This window comes from Lissotriton vulgaris, chromosome 5 (genome assembly GCF_964263255.1).
Source record: "Lissotriton vulgaris chromosome 5, aLisVul1.2, whole genome shotgun sequence".
Classification (NCBI taxonomy): domain Eukaryota; kingdom Metazoa; phylum Chordata; class Amphibia; order Caudata; family Salamandridae; genus Lissotriton; species Lissotriton vulgaris.
This window is the reverse complement of record NC_141693.1, coordinates 1,822,210,889-1,822,235,008: the sequence shown is the minus strand read 5'-3', so window position 1 is coordinate 1,822,235,008 and position 24,120 is coordinate 1,822,210,889. Positions and strand designations below refer to the sequence as shown.

The window sequence follows — 24,120 nt, the reverse complement described above, 5'->3', positions numbered from 1 at the left end:
AGTGAAAGTGCGCAGAAACCAAAAATCACTACCACCAGGTCACCATTAAAAGCAAAAAGTTAAGGGGTGAACCTGCCAGAAGGGCCAAGTCCAACACTCTACCTTTAATAATGCCGAGACCATTGCATTATAAATGCTTGTTTGATAGTTCTACCTAATCTGTTCATAATAGAGCGTCTAGATTATTCTGTGCAGAACACTGATCTCCGAAATCCAGTTGTACCTTCAGCATATCCATAGGGGAATCGTGGCTGAGTAGAACCATAGCTTTGTGGTACTAGGATGTGCTTGTAGGGTGTTTGATTTGTTCTCGGCACTGCATGACTGTGGTCACTGCAAGCTTAATACAAGGACAAACAAAACACATCAAAATGAGTACCACATTAATGTGCTGATTGAATTGCTAACCCTAATGGCAAGCTCACTATCCTTGCATCACCCTACAGTAAGCTTAACTACTTAATATCTTTAAAATCAAACTTTGCTGTATTGGATCCCATAAAAAAAATCTAACTTTCTCCAGGACTGATCTAGAAAACCTGAAAACAAATTTTGAGTTGCCCAAATTGGTAATAACAAGGTATAGTAAACAGAAGGCCATGCTGCAGAGTATTGAATGTCTATCATCCGCCTTAAGTTTTTTAGGTCTCGCCTGTCAATGCGCATGCGCATTGAGCAGAGCGAGACTGTAGGGGCTTAAACAGAGTTTAACCAGACTGGCGATTTGATGAAGTGCATGTGCGCTTTTAGCTCAATGCGCAAGCGCAATGATTTAAAATGCGCGTGCACAGCATCAAATCGCCAGCCATCTGTTCCCCAGCAGCTCTTCCCACTCCGCCCCACAAGCTTCCCCCAGCGTGCGCTCTGCCTCAGCCGTACTCCTCCCACACCTTTGAAGTGAAGCTTAGCTTCACTTCAAAGGCCCCTGCTGCTTCACACTATTCACGGCCGCCAGGCCGGGTCTCTCCCTCATCGCCGCTCTCCCCGCTCCGCCCCTTGCTGCGGCTGTGTCGCATTTCTCCTCCCCCCTCCCCACAGCAATGCTCTCCGTCTTGTTGTGATAAACTACCCAAACTCTAAAACCCATTCAAGTGAATTGCATTTAACTAGGCGAATACACCTTGGTCGTAGCAGCGGGAAATAGATTGTTTTCACTAAAATAAGTGCCACCAGAGATCTTAGCTGCCCTCTCTCTTCTATTTCCCACAGTGTGCCTCTCCTCTCTTTCTACTTCTCATCCCTCATATATCCCCACTGTTGCCCTTTCAGTCTAATCATCTCGCTTCTGTTTCTCGTTACCTCCTTTCTCCATCTTTTAATTGACACTGCCGCTCGCCCCCGCCCGGTCCTTTCTTGTCTACTCGTTTCCCCTTGCCTCGCCTTTTCTCTAGCTCTCTGACTCCGCCTTGTGCCCACCATCTCTCTTCTGCTGCCCTCACCCCCGTTGTTTTCCCGCACGCCCTTTCCCCACTGCAGTCTTCGGGATTCCTCTGCTCTGTCCCCGCTGGTAGCTGCTGCCGCTCTCCTGCCTCCGTTTGTCGTGCTGGCGTGAGGGGAAGCCCAGTTAGGCTATCCCGGGCTCGCACGGAGGCAGGCACACACCCACGTGCAGAGGCGGCGCCAGCCGTGCTGCTCCTGCGCCACTGGAAGGACCGAGAAAAAAAAAATGAGTGAAGTAATTCCTGGTGTCCACGCAGTGTGATGGGCTCAGTACTCGGTACGGTGGATGTTGCTGCAGCGCCGGAAGCAGGCTGGAAAAAACACACACATACCGCCAGTTACGAAAATAAGCGTTTTCAATTATATTCGTTTTGATGTCTGCATATTAAAAAAGTTGTTAGCGACAGTGAGTAAATGGGGCTTCGTTTAAATAAGTGGAGAGTAATGCAGGATGGGTAGCAGCGCGGTGTCCGGAGGACCGTGCAGGCTTGGAAGGGAACATCGAATGGTCCTGGTTGAGAAGTGATGGTTAGGTTCAGACTGCCCTGGCTGTAAGCAGGGAAGTACACCAGAACTATGCAATTCTGCTGTCGCTGTGTTTTCCGCAGTTGCAGATTTGCCCCAGTTTCCACTTAATCCATAATTTGCTGTATAATCTACAGATTTGAACCCCAAAAAATAGTTTGTAGCTCAGTCGCTTCAAAACAAAACATGCCGCATCACGTAATATTATTTACGCTTTCTTATCACACAATTTAGTGAACATTGCCTCATAATTTGGTCCTCCCTTGCCTCATAATTCCAGTAGCCCTGCCTATAGGGCAGTCTGGCAGTGCCCAATGGGGCTGGCTTGACCGTTCAAAGTGTATAGTGTGGGCATGTTTTTGGGCTGCTTGCCTCTTTTATGGTTTGGTGGACTGTTTACTGTTAATTTCTGTGCTGTCTGCAGCAAGCACAAATGCATGCAGTCTACCATACTTTGCAAAACATCTATACAGCTCAGCGTTTACAAGTTTAAAACTGTGCTGATTTACAGACGTAGGCCCCTTTTTAGGTCTCGCCTGTCAATGCGCATGCGCATTGAGCGGAGTGAGACTATAGGGGCTTAAACAGAGTTTAACCAGACTGGCGATTTGATGAAGTGCATGTGCGCTTTTAGCTCAATGCGCAAGTACAATGAGTTAAAATGCGCGTGCACAGCATCAAATCGCCAGCCATTTGTTCCCCAGCAGCTCTTCCCGCTCCGCCCCACAAGCTTCCCCCAGCGTGCGCTCTGCCTCAGCCGCACTCCTCCCACACCTTTGAAGTGAAGCTTTGCTTCACTTCAAAGGCCCCTGCTGCTTCACACTATTCACGGCCGCCAGGCCGTGTCTCTCCCTCATCGCCGCTCTCCCCGCTCCGCCCCGTGTCGCATTCCTCCTCCCCCCAGCAATGCCCTCCGTCTTGTTGTGATGAGCTTACGTAACCGGCACACATTCCTCTCTACACCCTCACCCCCCCTCACCCTCTCTCACCATCACCCCCCTCACACACCCTTACCCTCATCCCATCACCCTCACACACCCTGACTCACCCTCACACCCCCTCACCCTCACCCCCCCTCACTCACCCTCACCCTCACACCACTCAGTGCCACAACACATTGTGTTACAATAGGTGTCACATTTGCGAAAGATAAAACTATTGGCATTGTAAATAACAAAGCTATTAATTTCGCTATTTTCAAAACAAGCACATAAATAAAAAAATGTGTCCTTTACAATACCAATAGCTCAAACTTTCCTAATGCTTGACCTATTGCATTGCTGTGCTTCTCTCCCCTGCTGCACTCTCCTGCTCTCTAGAGATGTGGCCTAACGACCAGAGCTGCCATCTTAGTCACGTAAATACAAAACATGTTGCATTCCAAATGCTATAGGTGTCACATTCGCGAAAGTTATAACTATTGGCATTGTAAATGACAAAGCTATCAATTTAGCTATTTTAAAAACCAACAAATAAATAAAATATTTGTCATTAACAATAGCTCCAACTTTTCTAATGCGAGACCTATTGCATTTCCAATGCTTGTTTTCCTAATAAGAATTGGATGCTGCTCTGGCCCTTGCAACACCTGGAATTATTCAGTAGTTTTGCACCATTGCAGGAAAATGCAGTGCAAACAGTTTGATGGCAATACTGTCAAAAGTCAACACTTAAATTAGCCTCCAGCATTTATATTGTCAAAATCGTAAAGAAACGTTTTCGATAACATATTGGCTGACCCCCACGTTGGAGGTAGGGTGCATATAAATGAAGGCTTCTGGAGAGGTTGGTTGAGATGAAATGCAAGACTGCTTTATTCAGAAAGTGCGAATTAGTGCCACTGAAAATTTGGGGTTAAGAGTGGAAAGCTGGACTTTCCTTGCCTAGGCAGCCTTGATGAACAAGTTTCAATGGTATTCCCCAATAGCTGAATTTTACTCTCTCCTATCTAAGGCAGGGTGTGATAAGAGCTTGTGAACCTAAAGCACCATGGGAATGGAATGAACACATGCAAGATTTGTGCTTGTTAACTCCAAGACAAGAACAGTTGCAAGAGGTCATTAATGTGTTCATGGTTAGTAGCTATCTTGCGGAGATCAGCACATGATCACTGTATGATATTGCATGTGAATATCCATTGAGCAGTATAGCCATGTAAGCCCCTTCCTTACAAGGTAACTCAGCCAAAGGCTCCATAGGCAAACTCCAGGAGGGAACAAATTTCAGTGGCAAGTCAGTCAGGCACATTGAAAAGTTGGTGCACCATAAAATTTTAAAACAACATCAAACTAAGCAATTGTGCTTGGTAAAATCAGAATAAGAGGGCCTAGAAACTCAACAGTTTATAACTGTAGGTTTTCTTGGTGAAAGATATCCTGCACGAGTCTCCGGTTTACCCATTAAGTCTACATAGCCTGCACATTTAAATGATGAGGCAAATGTGGCAGCATGTTCTGACTTTTATCCTAGTTCTGCATTTCAAAGAGGACATGATGGAAATTTGTATATCCTAGCTGGTGCATCTAGGATGTGGTTAACTGGATTTATCTTTTTGTAATCCCTGGAGAAGTTTGACCCTGCCCTGTTTAGAAGAACAGGGCACGATTAACTATCACAAAAAAACCTCCTGGGAAATAGTCACTTTCAGAACATTCTCAGTCATGTGATTCTTTCAGTTGTTTGGCTTTGGGTGCACCTCTGCAGGTTCCATGTGAAAATATTGGCCCAACAAGAAATCATCAAAACTGCCAAACATTACGGTCATAAACTTTTTTTTCTTTGTCTGGTGCTATCCCTGAAATCTGTTGGTGCTTAAATATCCAATGCTGAGGGAGAAGTCGTTGAGTTGGATCAGTTTTTCTGTAGACGAAACATAAGGATGGAGAACTCAAACTGCCCTCTGGTAACAACCAAAAATCGTCTGACTCAAAGTCCCACAAGATTGCCTCAGCGACTGAAGGGCCCAGACTGCCTCAGTGACTGGCACAGGAAACTATTAGAAGACATCCCTCTGAGAAACATCAGACATCGAAAGGTGTGAGTGTGTGGCAGGGCAGAAGAAATTGACAAACATTGAAGGCATGCTCCGAAGTAGAGGCTGTCGAGCACAATTGATGCTCGGAGAGAGGGTGCTCGAGCTCAGGAAAAGACTCCTTTAAGCTGAAATGGTGGTGATACACCAAAATCCTATATTTTTTTTTTTTGTAGTCCCTTCGAAAATTTGGAATCCCACCGTAGTCTTCAGGCGAGCCAAGCCAATAGACGACTGAGCAGGTCAAACTCAAACTGCCCACCATGTGAGAAGAACCAGGGGAAGCGCATGAAATGGTCTTAGAAGAAAAAGACCTGGAAAAGAGGGAGGGGTTTGAGGCGACTACTACTTCTTAAAGGCCATCCTCTCCAGATGATATCACCATGTACAGCGAAAAGAGCAGCAGGCCGGTGTGGGAGTTCAACTGTAAGAAGAGAAGGCACAGGCTTCCTTCCTTCCTTCCTTCCTTCCTTCCTTCCTTCCTTCCTTCCTTCTAGAAACCCTCCTACCCTCGCAGAAGAAGAGGCAGTATCTACTGATTCTGCCAGCATCTTAGATCTGGGAAAGGAGGCATTCAGCAAACCAGCAAGGCTGTAACTCGGAGGGTGAAAAAGAAGTATTATCACTCTTCCAAGGACCTGTTGTACATCTGGGGAAATGCAATGACCGATTTAATCATCATGGCCACGGCAAGAAAGATGGCCAGTGTCCCTATATCAGCCAACCCACTACCAGTTAAAAAAAAGTGGAAATGATGGGGCAACATTTTTAATTAGGAGCAGCAACGCAGTGGAGGATGGCTAACTCCAACGCCCTCCTAAAGTATGCCCACCAACATTGGTAAGGAGTGGGAGAGTTAATGAAATACCTTGCCGCGCAGTTCCAAAGATGGGCACCTGCACTCATAGAAGAGGGAAAGACCATTGCCAACACATGGCTGAAGTCTGTGCCGCAGCCAAATGGTCACAGGTACCCCCCTGAGGAGGCACGCCTTGCTACAGATGTCAGGGTTCAAGAGTGATGTGCAGGCAAACATCAATGCCCCCTTCACCAGAGAACAAATTGTTTGGATCATCGGTGCACGACACGCTACAACAACTTAAGAAGGATAACAACATGGCCAAGGCCATAGGGATGCTGCAGCTCCACGAGTCACGAGTAGAGAGGGACATACCCGATGAAGAGACCATCTGGACGTGGACGTTTCCAGAGCGCACTTCCGCAGGCACCCTATTAACACATAGGGCAACCCTAGTAGTCAGTGCAGCAGTGCCAAAAAACTCAGCGCCAGCCCTTTCAGGGTAGAGCAAGAGAGAAATGCCAGCCCTCCAGAGGAGCAAGCTCCTCAAATAAGTGATTCTGCACACTAGCTGCCCCACCACATAACATCAGACGGGGAAGTGGGGGAAAGTCAAATCAGATGAATAGATACTCCGCACCGCCCAACACGGTTATTGCACAGAACTTATAAATACACCATGTGTGGTCAGACCAAAGAAAAGATCGCACACAAAGGAAGAAAGACTATGCCTTCTATAAGAAGTGCCGGAACTCTAGAGCGAGTACCCACAGCAGAAATCAATCAGGGAAAATAATCTGCATACTTCCTGGTTCCAAAATCAGACAATTATTTAAGACTGGTTCCAAATGTAACCTTCTTAAAAAAAAATGCATAAAAACACAAAAATTCTAAATAACAATAAAGGAGGTAATCCCGCGTCTGTGGGAAAAGACCTATGTGGCAACTATAGACCTAAAAGATGCTTATTTACACATTCTCATGAAAGTCAAACACAAAAAATAACTGCTGTATGTTGTCAACCAAAACTACTACCAGTTCAGAGTATTTCCCTTCTGGGCCAAGTTAGTACCCAGAGTGTTTACAAAATACTAGCTGCAGTGGTAGCTTACCTAAGGATGCATGGTTACCCTTACCTAGACAAGTGGATTGTCAAGGCAAGCTTGTTCTCTCAATTGCAAGAGAACCAGGATGATCAGGGACACTCTTCACCGACTAGGGTTCATGATAAACCTAGAAAAGTCATCAACGAAGCCAGAGAGAGAAGTTCTTTCTGGAAACAAGAATCACCATAGTAGAGGCGAAAGTCTTCTCCACCCTCAAGAGGATTCAAGTGATCACAAAACCTGCTTGTTGCTACTGCAAGGGTCAGTCTTAGACATTGAGGACTGTAAGGAAATTGATGAGCATGATGACCTCCTGCATTCAACTGAATCCCCCACAAGATTACATAATAGAACCCTTTAAGGATGGACCCAAAATCAAGTCACAGCTGGGTGGAGGTATGAGTTGGAAGATCTAGTGGTTGTATCACAAAAAGTACAGGAAGAGATAACCTGATGGAACATGGACAACGTAACAGTAGGCTGCCCTTTCACATACCCAACAGTGATAATTTCCATAGATGCATCCCACATGGGGCATCTCAAAATCAGAGGACTATGGAAAGCAGAAGAGGCGATCATAAATGTCCAGGAGCTCAAACCAGTCTTTCTGGCACTAACGGCATTCAAGACACACATGAGGGAAAGGGCAGTGCAAATCCAAACGGATAACATTACCACAATGTTCTATTGAACAAAAAAGGAGGGACAAAGTGACATGTGCTGTCAAAACTAGCCCAGAAGATTTGGAGGTGGGTCAATCCGAGAAGAATACACTTGATAGTGATACACCTGCCAGATGTGAAAAACTGGAAAGCAAACAGAATATCATGCAAGGATCTATATCACATACATGAGAACTAAACAGTTTTCCAAGAGGTTCCAACAGTGGGTCCTCCAGAGATCGGCCTGTCTGGAAGCAAAGTCTTGGCATTTTAAATTTTCTGCGACTTCAGTCACTCACACTACCGCTACCTAGGAATACCCTGTCGATAGACTGGTCAAGGAAACGTATGTATGCTTTTACACCAATTCTTCTTATAGCTCTGGTGACAAGTGATCTTAGTTGATCCATGGTGGGCAAGGCAGTCGTAGTTTTTAGACCTAGTAAAGATAGCTCAAGGAAACTTAAAACTGCTGCCAGCATCACAGAACCTACTCTCCATACAGGGAGGCAGACTCCAGCAGCCTGAGCCTAGCGGCCCTCCTCCTCCGGACACCGATTTTGCCCTCCAGGATATCCCAAACGATACATAGACAGCCTAAAGAAAGCTAGAAGAGTTAATAAAAGGTTCCTAGAAGGAGTAGAAAGAGTAGCGCCACCAGATTGGCACGCATTCCCACGTGGAATCTTAACCTAGTGCTAACACAACTAATGAAAGAACCCTTTGAATGGCTTTACAAGGTGAATCTGCCTTCCTGCAAGCACTAACTAACTACAGAAGAAAGAGCCTACCCTGGAAATGTACAAGGGCAGTGTAGTCATGTGGACCAACCCACGCTTCCTCTTAAAATTGGTATCACAATTCTATGTGATTCTAATAATTCAGATCCCAGGCTTCTTCCAACAACCGAAAGTACAAGCAGAAAAAACCCTGCCAACGCTAGATGTACATAGGGCAGTATTGTATTACCTAGGAAGGACAAAGAAAGTCAGTAATTAATTTCTTTGTATCTTTTGCCAATTCAAGCAAAGGCACATTGATTACAAAGGGCACCATTGCAGGGTGAATAGTCCAAATAACCCAATTGTCCTACCAAAATGCAAGACCCAAAGCACATTCCACAAGGAAAATGGAAGCTACCCTGGCTTTCCAAGCACATTTTTCCGTAAGGGATATATGTATGGCACCCACGTGGTCCACACGTTCACAAAACACTACTGCATGGACATTCAAGTGAACTAAGAGTCACAGGTGGGGCAAAGCCTACTAAAACATCTGTACACAAGCTCAACCTCATTTCGACCCAACCTGTAGGAGCAGCCAGGGATACCGCTACAAAATTAATGCATAGCATGTGAATCCAGAAAATATTCATTCTGCAAAACTAAGTAGTTAGCAGTAGGAGTAATTTTTCAGCTTGAAGAATCTAGATTCACATGCAACCCACCACCTCCCCAGGAAATGAGGTGCAACTACGCTGGGGAAAGGCTGTAGTACTTTCAACCGTAGCATGAAGCCAGTGAGGACAAGATGAGGCAGAGGAGAGATAAAAACGCACACTGGAGCTTCTACTGTGCACATCTGGCATCATGTAGGGACGAACATCCCACCAAATGGCCACCGACTATACCCATCAACAACAAAAAGAGGACTAATAGTAGTAGTCTGGAACCAACCACTTGCTGGTGTAATGATGCACAGCATGTGATTCCCCAAAAAAATTCAAGCTACAAATTTACTCCTCCTGGCAAGTATGAGTAATTAACCCTTTAGTTATGATGGCTCAGGTGCTAAGTGCTCCAAATATCAAAACTAGCATTTACAAAACCAGTAGAGTCCATCTATGGGACCTATTCCCTTTCCCAGTCTCTTTTGGCCATGTGGCACAGCAATGCAGTTGCTGTACAGCATGGGTATTTAAACCCCACCCCCCCCCCCACCCGCCCAAATAGTGCAAGCTTTGGAAAATTTTACTATGAAATTCGCAGTTGAGTAAGGGAATAATGACCCAGCAAAAACAGTGTGGGGCTCACTATGAAGTTGATCTCCCGACTTTGAACTTATATGTACAAATCCTTAAGAGACTCTAAGAGAGTAGTCAACAGAGCCTGGTGAGTGAGCCAGGACATATTGAAACATTCACCTGTTATCCTGTAGCTTATCCTGGTGTAGCCGGTAATAAAATCGAAGATCTGCGTATCTTGTGCAAAGCCAATAGACTTCCCCCACCTGAACTGGCCCTTTGCAATGCAAATTGAGGTGCCAAACAGTCCTACGCCAGTTCCTCCCCCTTTACCACAAGGAATTTGACAATCACCCTACCCTGATTAAGGATCTAATTTTTGGCCAGCCCCTCTGAGAACAAGATATGCAGCAGCCTAACCCATTTGGAAAAACCGATTTGCCAAAGGAACATAAGACTAAACACGTGCTCTAAACTGCTAACCTGCTATTTTTTATTTTTTTTTACTTTCAGAGGGATTCTTCATTCAGGTAGCATTACAGAGCCGTTTTTTGGCTTTTGATGTGAATGTTTTTGAAAGATTGTATTGTAGTGCAGCTTATGTTATGGTTTGCTTGTAACGGCTAAACTAGGCCAATCTGCTAATTAAGTTGCTTGTGTTACAGGACCCCTTTGGTGAAAAACGAGGGCACTTCGACTACCAGTCCTTACTAATCCGCCTGCAAGCCATTCGACAAAAGGTACAGGAGAAGCATCACCAGGAGAACATGGACATAGACTCTGAGAGCAGCTCCTCGGAGACAGAGACTGACACACAGACTGACACACAGGAGTGCTCGAAGCCGTAGAGGGATGTCGGTATCCTTAAGCCCCAGGAATGGAGCACCTCCGGAGGCTGGACTTCCACTTCAACCACTCGGAAGAGCACATGACTATCCAGCGGCCAAGACTGGCCCGGTGTGAGCTTTTGGGAAGAAATAACTGTGCGTCTCTTCCACAAACCCTATTTCCGTTTGGTTGCAGACACCTTCAGATCTTTTAACTACCAGAAGGTAACCATGCTCTCATCAGTTTTAAAAGAACAGACTATTGGAAGCAGGACCTGGGATTACAGCGTATGGATTCTTTAGACCAATTTTATCTGATGTGATCAAAGGCACGCAGTGCTGTATGGTGTTTTTGAGCAGAAGTCCAGGTCTGGTACCAAAATGGACCATAAGGGTATGAAGTTAGGTTCTTACTGTCACCGGTGGCACCCCAGGTAAAGGTCCCTGCTTTAGACAGACCAAAGATTTGGCATTCTAAGGACGATATGGGCACTATTGAGGCGAGTATGGGACAAGAAATAGTGGGGGAGGGGGAGATCGATTGGCACATGTTCTTTAGAGAGCTGAGCTACGGTGCGCCTTACAATTAACTTTGCTTTTATTAAAAATAGCTGCATTTTCTGCAGCCATCACAAACGGTAGACCATGCACCAGAAGAGCCAAGTCACTCGCAGATATGTTGACTTTTTTGTATTTGTTTGTTCCAACTACTGCACTAAACTTTCGTGGCCGGGATGCTTGTGGTCACAATAGCCCACCCCACCATTTCTTTCATATAAATGGGAGAATGCCTTCTAGGGTACAGTAGGAGGTTCTTTATTAGACCTATGCTGGCGGTCTGAGGTACGTGGTGTTTTACATGGGATGGCACTCTAGGCTTACCCACTGTGATGCCAGTCTTGAAGAAAGTGTACTCCAACTTCTCCCAACCGAGCTATTACCTCTTTTTACGCATATTCTTTTTCTTGCAAGTGTTATGGAAGCTACAGTGTAATGTTTTTATTTAACAATCTTCTTTCTGGCTTATAGGAAGACTGCATCACTGAATACAAGGGGACAGGACCACATTGGTTTGTTGAGAGTGCAAATGGTTTTTAACTAAATAAGTCTAGTCTATAAACTCTGAATCGTAAACCCATCTGTTAGGTGAGGGGAATAAATTACCACTGTGTGTGTGGATAACAAGGAACTATTCTAAAATAGAACACACGCAATTACTTTTCTATGCATTTCTATATGTCAAGACCTGGTGTGCACCTGGCCCCTTTACTTTGTTAAAATGCCATTAGCCACTAACTCGAAAAATGTACAGCAATCATTCTTTTGAAGTTGCCTGCCTCTCTTCAGAGTTTTTTTGTCACATTAGTTTACTTGCTTTTGGGCTGTGGAAGCAGTCCTTTGAGACCGTGTTGCAACCTCGACTTTCAGAATTCAGGGTTGGCATGTAAAGGAAATTCCTAGGCGGTTTAGTTGCCATGTGTCTGTCACTTTGAAGCAGACAACTTAGCTGATCCTATGCACCATGGTGCAGTACCTTTCACCAGTGTGCAATTAAACATATTGGGTGGGGGGGGGGGTAAAGTGGATCAGCAAGTGATCCAGTCCACCCTGTAGAGGCCTGCTTTAGATTAAGGAATGTGAAAGGTAGCAGGAATTGATGGCTATTATTTCAACATAGTAAACTTGAAGTTGTAAAATTCCCTTGTGGTGGCTAACAAAACATGCACTTTCCGCTCACAGCTAGGCACCTTACTTGCTTGGTGCATGGCAGAATTTGTCTTTCCCCTTTCCTTGGCTGTCATGAGTGTACTCCCTTTCTAAGCGTTTCCACTAGAGACAATCCACAGAACCAGCTTTGATGTAAAGGTAAGATACACCTCCTTGTTGGAAGCGAGAAACAACACCTACAAAGATGTTTTTGTGAAAACAACATGTTAATAAATTGTACATAAACGAAAACCTATGCTGTGTGTTTGTTTTGCTAGTATCCGGACACGTGTCTTTTTATGCAGTCTTTGGCTTGCAGCCCGTTACTTCACTACAAAATCACCCTGAAGATTAAACCAGGGAGGCAGGACAATGTTCCCACACACTCTCCTGGATAAGTTCTCGTTTATGTGTTTCTGATGTGGTTATATTCAGATACGGTCTTGCATCCGACTCAGGGAATGGCTTCTTTAGCTTCCTCTGGAGTTATTTCTTGGCTGTAGAGGTCTGCAAATAATGCTGGGAACCAGTAATGGGACCCTCCTGGTGCTTGTAAATCCAACCAAGCCAGGCCTTCCTTCAGTAAATGTTCCTGTTTGAGAGAGGAAAAGAGGTATTTAGCATCTGAAAACCAAGGGCACCTATGAAAACATCTAGGACTTAAACATGTTTGAACAGTAACACATGCACCTGTGTGTACATCTTTTCTTTATTTGCTTTTCATTATTCATTTAAAAAGTAAAGTGGGATTGCCACTCTGCCCAGTGGCGTTTAAGCTATGTCACACATAGCCATACAGATTGAGTTAAATGCTCAATGCTAGCGTCTGCATTAATCTGGTCAGAAGTTCAGATCTCATTATCAAGCATTTTGGAACTCCTTGCGATACTTACCAACACGTGATTGGCTCTTTCAGTTTCCCACTTTAAACTGGTTTTTATTTCATTGACTGTTACGAATCCTTTTTTCTGAAATTGAAATAGAAACAATTAAACTAGTTAATGGCATACAATTTACTTGCTTCAATGAAAAATTGATGTACATCTGTATAATCTTGCCACTTGCAATGCATTAGATCAGCAGTTCTACAATAAAGGTGGCTTTCGGTTGCAGTGTAATTTTGAAGGATTCACTGGAGGTTACTAGAATGGAAATCTAGTGATGATCAGGGACAACTTATCTAATTAGAATCCAGCCCCTTTTATCTGTTCGCTCGGAGGGAGGGTTGAAGGGTAGAAATACTTAGTAGCCTTTCCTGTTTTAAAGGTACTGCTAGTTCTCAAGCTAGTCCTTACCCCCATCCATGTGGGACATGAATGGAGACTGCATGTCGACACTTCATGTATGAAGTAGTGAGTAGGTGTGTTGTGCTTGATTATATGAGGACAGGAATCAATCTTGAAACCACTGTGTGTGGTTGGCTGATAAAATGAAGACTGAAGGTGACCTAGACAGATTTAGTCTGTAGGAAGGCCCTGGAACACACAGAGTACTCTTGGAAGTGAGCCATGCTGTAGTGATTGGAGACGAATGTTCTTTAGAAGCTGAGGCGGTGCTCCTAACCTCTCCCCTAGAGTGCTTCAGACGTTTTGTGTAGCAGTTAGGAATGAAAGGCCTCCTATTGTGCCACTGTTTTCCATCTTACCTGCCAAATATTCATAACAAATGGCTGTGCCTTGGCAGCCCGTTTTAAACATACTATCTTCCCTGAAACACCCAAAAACAGAGCAAGGCTGTAGAATTCACATTTAAGTCCGCAGGCCAGGGATAAAAACTGGATCGAATCCCCCAGGCCATTGTGCTAGCATGGAAGGTTAGCCCACAAAAGAGTAACCAAGTAATCTTCAAGCTACATGGATGGATTATTGGACTTCCCATCAAAGATGGGGAATCCCGAATTCTGCAAAATGTGCAGCTGGACCCTGTCCATGAGAGAAGCAAACTGTTGTGGAACGATTGTGCCCAGAGGAGCACTGTCTAAAAAATGGCAACCCACAGTTAAGCAACCTGCAGTAAAGAGTAAGTTGTGAGGAGGGATTAAAAACTGACCATTGCACTAATGTTATGAGGCATGGGGAAGATGAGCACTAAGAGGAATTAAGGTGTGCTCCCCGTTCCTGAAGCCCAATGTGTGTGCGCGCCCCCCTGAATGCCCACTTAAATGGAGCTAGGACCATCTGCTTAGCTTGGGAGAGTTGCCAGTAGCTTTAGTTTTGCTGCCCTACAAACTTTGTTCAATTAAAACTAGGCGTGTGGAGCATCCCAAATGTTGTTAGTGTTCAGTTAACTGGAATCATTTGGATTTTTTGGGATGCCAGGGTGCTTAACCACACCCAGAAGGTACTGAGCCTCAAAGCATTGCACACCAGGAGAACAATGTAAAGGTACTTGGCTTTAAGTAACAATATGTTTGTAGCATTTATCACTGTAGATACGCATGCTCTTCATAGTCCACCTATCCAGTGTTGGGCACGGAATTTGCAACTTGTTTTTATCTGAAGTTTTGAGTCACAAGGTTTGGTATGATTCCTCCCCTAGTCCACAATGTACCAGGATGTTTCCACCTTAGATTGTTTTGTTTCACCATCAGGTTCAGATAGTCCAGTGCCAGCTCAAAGACCGACATGTTCTAACTCTGATTCTTTGGGAGCAGCCTGAGACTTTTATCCCAGTGACATCAAAAACAATTCCTGCTCATTCTATGCCTGGAGGACTGTTCAGACAAAGAAGTGCCTTATGTTAACAACTCCTTGTGGAATTCCTATCGCCTGAGCTTGAAGACAACACATTTTCATGTCTATTATGTCCACTTGACAAGCCCAACCTGCTGCAGCACACTGTGAAAAGAGTGGTTGCCTCTAAAGGTGTGTACATTTTGTTCAAATATGTAAATATATCATTAATACTACAGCTTTTAATATTTGATAGAGCACTGGAAGGTTGAGCTCCGCTTGAATAACTGATAGTGGTTCCAGAATAAAAATGTGTACACACGTTAGCAAAAAACAATGAGAAGCGAAAATCTGCTGAACACCCCCTCCTTTTATAAAAAAATTTTTTACCCACCACTGCCGTTGTTAAAAACAAATCTGAAGTTTCCCAGTGTCGTAAGGTGTTAGAGAGGAGCTGGCGAATGCCTCTGAGCATGTTGGGTTGTGCACATACTACAGGGTTTTCCAACTCAAACTGCTGTTTCCTCTCGATTTAAAATGCATGCATGCCAATTTGCAGAAAGGAGCCAAAATCAAAGCACAGCTAATATCCAAAGCCTGATAAGAGCCATAACATAATCAGGCTGTTTGGAGAGCTCTGACATAAGTGTGCTGCTCTAATTAGTCACTTATCTTTATGGCACCAAAAGTGACCTGTAGATGTCAGAAGCATCCGGTTCCTAGAACAACAAAATATTTCATAAAATTACACATCCCTGCAAAAAAAAAGACAGGGCATTGAAACAGAAGTCGTTTCAGGAAGTAGCCCCCTCACAAGTTGCCTGCAACTGGGGCTCCTCAGCATCAAACAAATTACTTCCCTTCCATAATGAAAGGCAATTCCCTCAACAGATGGGTACTGCCTAGAGTTCCACATCATGCCGCCAAACTGTCTGCCTCAATGCCACGTCCTCAGCCCAGATAGTCTTTAGCTGCTCAAGGAAGAGGCACAGGTGCTACTACCTAAAGGGGCCGAGGATATGGTGCCCACACACAAGCATGGCAAAGTTGTGTTCTACCTTGACCAAGAAGCTCAAGTTCCTTGAGCTAGTTCTCAACCACTACATCCAGCAGCACTTTTACATAACCACACAGCAGGATATCATCCCCACTGCTCTGACTTCATTACAGCGCTAGACTTTAGACACCTAATTCCACCTCCCCATTCATCCAGCCCATTAGTAGAACGCCTGCCTCGTAGTAAGTGGCCAACCCTACCAGTTCAAGGTGCAACTCTTAGGGGGTCACTAGAGTTCCAAGGGTATTCAGAGGTTCTAGTTAGGCCACAAATCCGCTCAGAAACGTCAGTCGCATGTTTCCGTATCTAAATGACTGGCTCATCAAGAACAGTCATGCACACAATCAAACATCTGTGTCCCTACTCCATAGATTAGGATTCACCACAATGCCAAAATGACCCACGTCCTTCCTATGGCTTGTCCTGAAGTCTGCACCAGGACAGCATACTCCAACCAAGAAAGGGTGATAGTATACCAAAAGCTGCTTCCTCTTCTTCAGATAAAACGTCCTCTTACTATAAGGACATTAAAGAAGTTGTTTAGGATGATGGCTTTTTGCATTGCCACAGTGCAACATGCCAGGCTGTACATATATCAAGAGCGCCCCCGAGGCAATGGGCAAAAGAATTGGAGGATCCAGTGTTGGTAAAAGCCAAAACCCAGTGTGCTCACCTATGATTGAACAGCAACAATTAGTTGTTCGAAAGGCCTTTCTTACCCCTCTTCCGCAGGTGACCATTACCACAAATGCCCCAATCAGAGTAGGGAACTCGCCTCCACCACATACCCGTTTATGGCACCTTGACCTCAGAATAGCAGGGCAGTCACGTCAACTACCTGGAGCTCTTGCTCATTCTTTTAGCCCCAATGGCTTTAGGGCAAAACAGTCCTCACAGATGAACAACATAACAGCCATGTACTACATGCAAATGCCACTCACTCACTCATTTCAACTGTCTGCACTTGCATAGGAGGTATGGAATTAGGCAGTTCACAACATACATCTGTTGGCAGACACAGATTTTGTGGACTTGCTAAGCAGGATGCATCAAAAGAAGTCTGCAAATAGTAACTGAACTCACAAGTCCACACCAACATGGAGCGGTTAGCCACTCTTTAAAACACAAAAGTCCAAAGCTTTGCCTCTAGGTGTCCATAAGCAATGCACTCTGGATGAGCTGGTCTAAGTTATTTGCTTATGCCTTTCCCCCTCTCCCACTCATTCCAAAAGTTGTCAGGAAACATTATCCATCCTAATGGTGTCAACCTAGGCAGACAAACTTGGTAATCCATGATCCAGGAGATGTGTTAATCCACATGTAAGACGCTGGCTCTTTAAATGATGTATCAAAAAGTTAATATACTGTATTAAGAGTACAGGGGTTCCCTTATCAGTTGTAGGAAAGTAGGATCTGCATCGCTAGTTACCCCTAGTTTTCGCCTGCTGCTAAGCTGTATTTGACTAGTTTGATCCTGCTAATCGGTCTGTCTGCTTTCTCCCTAAATGGTCATGATCAGTACTTGGGTACACCCCAGATTAGATACTGGGGTACCTTATCAGTCCCTAGTATAGGGTACCCGGGCATAGCTAACCCAGAGGTCTCCCACGGGCTGAAGCATGTATTATGCCACCCATGAGAGACCATTGAAAATGGAACTACAGGCCTGCCATTGCAGCCTGTGTACTCTGGTGCTAGCGCCTCTTATTAAAGATATAGGTTTACTATATCTAGGGTCACTGCACTTAAAACCTATAAGTCACCCCTAGAGCAGACCTTGGCAATCCTGATGGTAGGGTGCTTGGTTCTAAGTGAGGGCGTGTCCCTGTATGAGCAGAACGTCCCTGCAGCCTACAGAGTCCATTCTGCTTGGTTGTCAGTCAGGCATCCATATATTATATAGAGTGGCACAGCGTAATTACACGATGACTATCTCAAACGGTGCAACGAATCCTATCCGCAGTGCCTAATTTGTGCCGGTGCTTTGCACCAGCACTTAATTTACAGGGCCGGGTCTACAGCATCTCGCTCAATTTGGCGTCACAGCAGGGTGACTGCGAATGGTCGGTATTGCTTACATTTATAGAAATGTTGTCAGGGGCAAGCAAGGGCGGAGGATTCACACTTCCAGTAGTACTTTCTCCTTGCGGGAGGGTCGGTGTCCAGACAATACTATTGAGGAGAATGCTGTAAGCTCGTCTCTAACTGCTCTCTGCAGAGACAAGTATGTTCCTAATGAAATGCATCAAATACCACACTCTTTAAACTTGTGCAGTCAAACCTGCTTTCTGCTACTGTTCCCCAGGTAGTGTCAGGTCCCGCACTGACACACTGTTGCAGAGGAGGCATGTCGGTCCGCGCGCATTCTGTGGCAGGATGTTCAATTTCCTGTCTGCAAACCGGGCCCCATGGCACCCAGGAAACCTCCTACTGCATGGCCCAGAGTTAAAGGAGGAAGCCGGTCTTCACTTCTTCCTGACCTCCACATGTTCTTTTGCTGTGCCCTGTCCAGGCAGAGCCCAACTTGTGCTGAGTCTGGGTCATAGTGAGAGCAGGTGGCACAGATTGAGGCAAGATAGCATGGCTCGCTCTCAAACTCTGAAGAGGCAAGATAGTTCCACGGTGCCACGCCAGCAGCAGCTCCTCTCCGTGGATCATTCCGACAGGCCGCTATAAAGAGATTCGGGCAAGTCAGATATTAATTTATTAATTTGCTACTGATGACATTTGGTATGTTTGTTACTAGAATGGGGAGGGGGCTCCAGCACGGCATAGCGCCTTGGAAAATGGGCACACTAACCTTTTCTCTCTGTGCTGTAAATGCAGGGCCATCGAAGGTGGAAATTTTCTCTAAACTAGCAGCTTTTATGATTTATTAGTGAAAAGTGTTAAATATCCGTGATTGACAGTGGCACAATGAAGCAGCAGCCTTTATTTTCCCAGTGCAAAGAGACTTGTTATATCAGAGATGAGGCAGGCAATTAATGTTCCCGCTGGAGAGAGGTCAGAGTTTTATCTAGTGGCAGTTTCAGTTTTTACTTTAACCATGGAGTAGCCCAGGGGGTTAATATGCCTACTGGTACCGGCATATTGTATTGCATTTAACCGTATTGTATGTGGATAGCTCAGTGGGTTGCAGCTTTTGTCACAGAGATCCCTTTGTTACATGTGGTTCATCCACAACTGAAGCTGAGTTTGTGGTGGAGGGTGCTGATTTTTTAGAAATTAAATAATCGCCTTAAAAGCACCTGCTGCAGAGTTCGAATTTCTTGTTGCTCAAATGAGTGTGATTTCTGATATTTGTCTATTTCAATTGAATTAATTGCATGATTTTGGTCGCAAAAAAGTGCCACACATTTAGTCATTGAATGACTCATAAATCCGCTGAATGTATGAAAATGTCACACATAACTTATAAGCAATCTGAAACATTAGCAGCTAGACTCAAATGGGTGCAATTCCTGATATCTATATGATTCCCTCGTCTTCATTGCTTGATTTTGCTCACAAGAAAGGGTCACTCATAGTGGGACACACTGGTGCCTCAGACAGTGCCAGCCTCAAGGGGCAGCGTCACAGAGGCCACAGAGTACCACACTTGGGGCAGAGGGACAGAACTGGTGCCTCGCAGCCTCAGACAGTACCACTAGACACAGGGGGCAGACGGCACGCAGAGAGACATCACTGGGGGGGTCGCAGAGAGTGCTAGACTTAGGGGTCAGAGAGGCATCACCAGCAAAACCACAGTGTGTCTGAGGGCCACTAAGGTGGCACAGAGGAGGTCTTGGGTCACAGTCACAGACAGTAAGAGACTCAGGGGTTAGAGAGAGGTGGCGTAATTCGAGAGAACGCACCCCCTGCAGCGGTGTCTGTTCCCACTTCCCAGGCTCCTGTTGAAATAGTCATGGCGGCTGAGGCCAGCCCTTACCAGGCTGAGCCCCGTGGCCCAGCCGGTGGTACCTCAGGCAGCAGGCTAAAGGACGAAGTGCTGGCACCGGCCCTGGCAAAGAGGTTCGCCTCAAACTTCTGGCAGCGAGCAGGAGGTTCCTCGGAGCGGTGCAGCAGGCTCCAGAGGGTCTGAAGGAGAAGAGAGGCTCTTAGTAGACAATGCTGCAACAAAAGAGGCAGAATGGGACTGTGGAGAGAGGTTCCTAGAACAGGGACAGCTGCCAGAGGGAGCCATACCCGGGGGTGTGGACAGGTCACAGGTGTTCTGATAACAGTAGTGCTGTGGGAGGCGATAGGCTGGGACTATGGAAAGATCCTCCTAGGCCAGGAATATTCAGGGCCAGGAGGGAAAGCCTGGGCTTGTGGAGAGAACAGTACTGGGAAAGAGGTTCTTATTTTAGGAATCTTCAGCTCAGGGAGGTACAGGCACAGGCTGGGGCTGTGGATGACTTGTACAAATACTTCATTAGGTATGTTTAACTGCAGCTTCTCATGACATACAGTTAATTATTTGAGCCCAATGCATTCAGTGCATTTTACACCGCCTGGGTGTTGTTTCAGGACTGAGGAGTATTTCTGTGATATCTCTTTAAGTGAGTTTCTTGTGGCTGTAAAATCCCATTTAGAGCACTGTATTATCAGAATGTCGTGCTTTTCTAACCCGCCTGCAGCTAGGTAATTATGTTTTTTTAAGACCGACTGCATGTGTGATTTGAGGCAGATGAAATATTGAGCGTTGGACACTAGCCTGGATGTTCCTAGAAGTAGTAGGGGAACCTCCTATCAAACATTACTATGAGGAAGGCTCCTTTGCTGAAATTCATCTGTCTTTTTGCAGTGCCAGTTGAGGAAGTGGGTGGAGCTCATATAGAAAGTGGGCAGGGCCCATGAAGGAAGTGGGTGGAGCCAGAGAAGTAGGTGTGGCCTCCGACAAAGATTTGAGCACCTGCACTTCATATTTTACAAATTAAGCACTGCCTATCCGGTTTGGTATGAAACATGTTGGAATCATACACCGCCCCCCCCCCCCGCACCCCCACCCCAATGGTGTGGGAGGTATGATTCCAAGCACTGGAAGAGCCCTCCGTTAGGCTCTGTGTTCCCGGTGCCAACCTTCTAGACCTGGACAACACAAAATGGTTGCTGCAGACCAGAGACATATTTCTGCCCTCCTGCTGCTGAGCTAGGCTCGAGCAGAGGAAGGTGAAACAATAGGCATTGTGTCACCGGGAGGTGTGACCACCTCCCAGACAGGATTTTTGTGTTTTGGGACCAGGTGGGTATGCTTGCCAGCATATCTGCCTGAGAGGCACACTTGGTGTGAGAAAGTGCCCCCTTTCTGCATGGTTGCCTACACATTTTGCTGTTGTGCTGTGATTGAGCGTGGTCTGGCTCCTGCCAATCAGGTACCCAGGGCCTATATTCTCTCCCTAAAACTGCACTGAAGACCAAACCCAATTGGCACACACTGGCCACAGGTCGGTCCCTGGTAAATGGTACCACAGGTACACAGGGCACTGTGACCAGGGATGGCCTCTAAGGGCTGCAGCACTTATTGTTCCACCCTTAGAGGTCTTCTACCCTCACACATTGCCTTTGCAGGCTGCGTGTTTTGGTTCAGAACAAAGTGAAGAGTCTACATGGCACACACCCCTGTGTACCATGCCTACAACCCACTGCCCTGACATAGATCAGTGGTGAGAGTACAGGTGAATGAGCCCTGTACCCCTACAGTGTGTAAGTCAATTCTTAGACATTGTAAGTGCAGTGCTGCCATTAGGAGTATATGGTGCTAGGAGTTTGTCATTACGAACTCCACAGTACCATAATGGCAGCACTGAAAACTGGGAAGATTGGTATCAAACTTCTCAGCACATTAAACCCACACTGATGCCTGTGGGGCATTTCATGAAAAATGCACACAGAGGGCATCTCTAATGGCCCCTGAAAAACTACCTACCACAATTGTCCAGGCTGATGGGCTGCTTTCAGCTGCCACCACCAGACATGTTCCTGGACCCCTGGGTCGAGAGCCTGCTGTTCTAGGGAATATGAAACAATGCACATCCTGGGACGAGGTGCCAAGCCTCCTTCCCCAGGATGGGCAGGGTCCACGAAGGGAAAGCTTCAAAGGCTTGCCTCCTTTGTGAACTTCCCCAGGCCTTTTGCTGCTTCCAGCAATTGGTCACCACCGGTTCTGACCCCCACTTTGGGCAGGAGAACCGGCGGGAAAACCAAGTGAGGAATGGAAGGTGTGCCCACCTCTTCCGACCTAACCCCTCAGGTGGGGGAGGGGAGGTGAAGCACAACTCGCAGTCCCGCCTTCTTGCAGATGGGGTGACCCAGGCAACCAGGGTGAGGCTTATGCCCCCCTCCCACTGGAGGGTGGCGTAAAAGGGGATGTACCCAACCCTGGGAAGGTACCCATTGGTCTCAACCTTTTACCTACCTGAAACATCCCTAAATCTAGTATTTAGGGGTACCCCTTAACCTTGCTTCCTCAGACAAGAAACTACAAGAAGAAGGACCCAACAGCTGTGCCGCAGCTAAGAAAAGGAGGATGTCCACTGACTTGGCCACAGCCCTACCGGCCTGTCCCTACCTTGAACCCACAGAAGTGAAACTCCAGTGTGTCCTGCAGCCAGCAGCCTCAAGAACCCAGAGGACCTGCCCTACCTTCAATGGAAAAGACACTGTCTCCCGTGATCACGGGATTTGTTCACCAACAGACTCTAGCTCTGGGGGGGGGGTCCGGGGAGGGGGATAACCCCTGCGTCTACCCCCAGAATTCCAACTCCCACAACTGAATACTTACCTCTGAACCGATAACCCTATTTTCCTCCATAGGATAACATTGACTGTTTTTCTGTGAAAAGTTTTTAAGTATGGAGTTGGAAAACCAATAAAAGTCTCTAAAACTGTAACAGAATAACCAAAACGCATTTACTTATCTTTTTACAGGAAATGTCCCAGTGCAGCATCCAGGTATACTGCACTGTGTAAGAAGAGTAATCTACTTGACATTCTGCTAAAAAGCCAATACAAAGTATATGTACAATATTTCAAAGCATTACATTACTAGTAGTTCTACTGTAATCAAAGTATATATACACAATTGCAATCCAAACTGTACTATTACTGCTAAGTACTTATCCCTTACCTGGGCCAAGCTTGCTTGGTTCTAGGAAATAAAATAACAAATTATATTTTTATACAAAACTAATTGGTCTAAAGTTCAGTCTTTGAGTGTGTGATAGTTTGCTCATTGTGTACAATAAATGCTTAACACTACCCTCTGATAAAGCCTTACTGCTCGACCACACTGCCACAAATGGAGAGTAAGGTGCTATCTACTTTTATCTCTGTCTACCTTTGGGGTTCCACTGGACTCTGTGCACACTATACCTCACTTTGGTATAGTTTTGGTATAGTATATGCAGAGCCAGCTTCCTACACTTAGTGCAGCATGTATTGGCCCACCCTAAGAGACACCCCCCCCCCCCCCCCCCCCACCCAAACTGCAATTGCAGGCTGCGTGCCATGGTGCAGACAAAAGTAAAGACATGACATAGCACACCTTCTGTGTGCCACACTGCATGCAATATATGCAAGTCATCCCTACAGCAGGCCTTACAGCCCTACGGCAGGGTTCTTTATATTAAATGTGAGGATATATCTGGACAAGCACATATGCTTCTGTGATGTTCAAGTCGATTCTTGGACATTGCCAGTGAACAGGGAAGCCATATTGAGTATTTATACTGGGCACTGATGATTATGAGTTCCCCATCTCTTTGATGGCTTCACTAAAACCAAAGATGGTTGGTATCAAACATCTCATATTAATAAACCCACACACTGATTCCAGTGATGTATTTATTTATACATGCAGCCACAGGGTACCTTAACAGTACCCCATGAAAACCTACCAACCTCTAGGGTGCTGGCTGACTGAATGGTGTAGACCAACCTGCTACCACTGACAGGTTTCTGATCCCTGCAGGTCACCTCCTCCAAGCAGCCAGGCTAATAATCAGCATATAAATGCAGGGGGCTTCAAAAGCTTCTGCTGCCTTTGATATGTGACCCAGGCTCCCCCAGATATGGGAAATGCCACCTCCTACCCCAGGCCCATGTTGCACCAGAGCAGGCAGGAAAATTAGCAAGTCTGGAGGCGTGTTCACTATCCGGTCAATTTCACACTTAACGAGGGGTACTAGATGTGAACACTAAAACTCAAAGATCTTGGTTTTGGCGGAATGTGGTTCACTGGGGCAAGGCTGTGCCCACTTCCCTCAGGAAGTGGTCATATGGGGGGTGTAGCCACCCTAAAGGGGAGTAGCCCATTGGCTTCCACCCGTCGCTTCTTTGACACCCCTATGT

General features: G+C 45.8%; 2 protein-coding genes across 3 annotated transcripts in view; one reads left to right on the top strand and one right to left on the bottom strand.

The window, feature by feature from the left end:
- Positions 1-12,312, top strand: part of UBE2Z (ubiquitin conjugating enzyme E2 Z) — a 92,213-nt gene extending 79,901 nt beyond the window's left edge. For both annotated transcript variants that reach the window (XM_086924242.1, XM_086924243.1), the window contains one exon: positions 10,192-12,312. In XM_086924242.1, coding sequence (XP_086780368.1) covers positions 10,192-10,374 — 183 coding nt within the window. In that variant the 3' untranslated portion in view covers positions 10,375-12,312. The remainder of the gene's footprint in view (positions 1-10,191) is intronic.
- SNF8 (SNF8 subunit of ESCRT-II) overlaps positions 12,269-24,120 on the bottom strand; it is a 110,010-nt gene continuing 98,158 nt past the window's right edge. Inside the window, exons 7-8 of the mRNA XM_086924244.1 lie at positions 12,954-13,028; positions 12,269-12,652 (exon numbers count right to left, since the gene is read on the bottom strand). Coding sequence (XP_086780370.1) covers positions 12,515-12,652; positions 12,954-13,028 — 213 coding nt within the window. The 3' untranslated portion in view covers positions 12,269-12,514. The remainder of the gene's footprint in view (positions 12,653-12,953; positions 13,029-24,120) is intronic.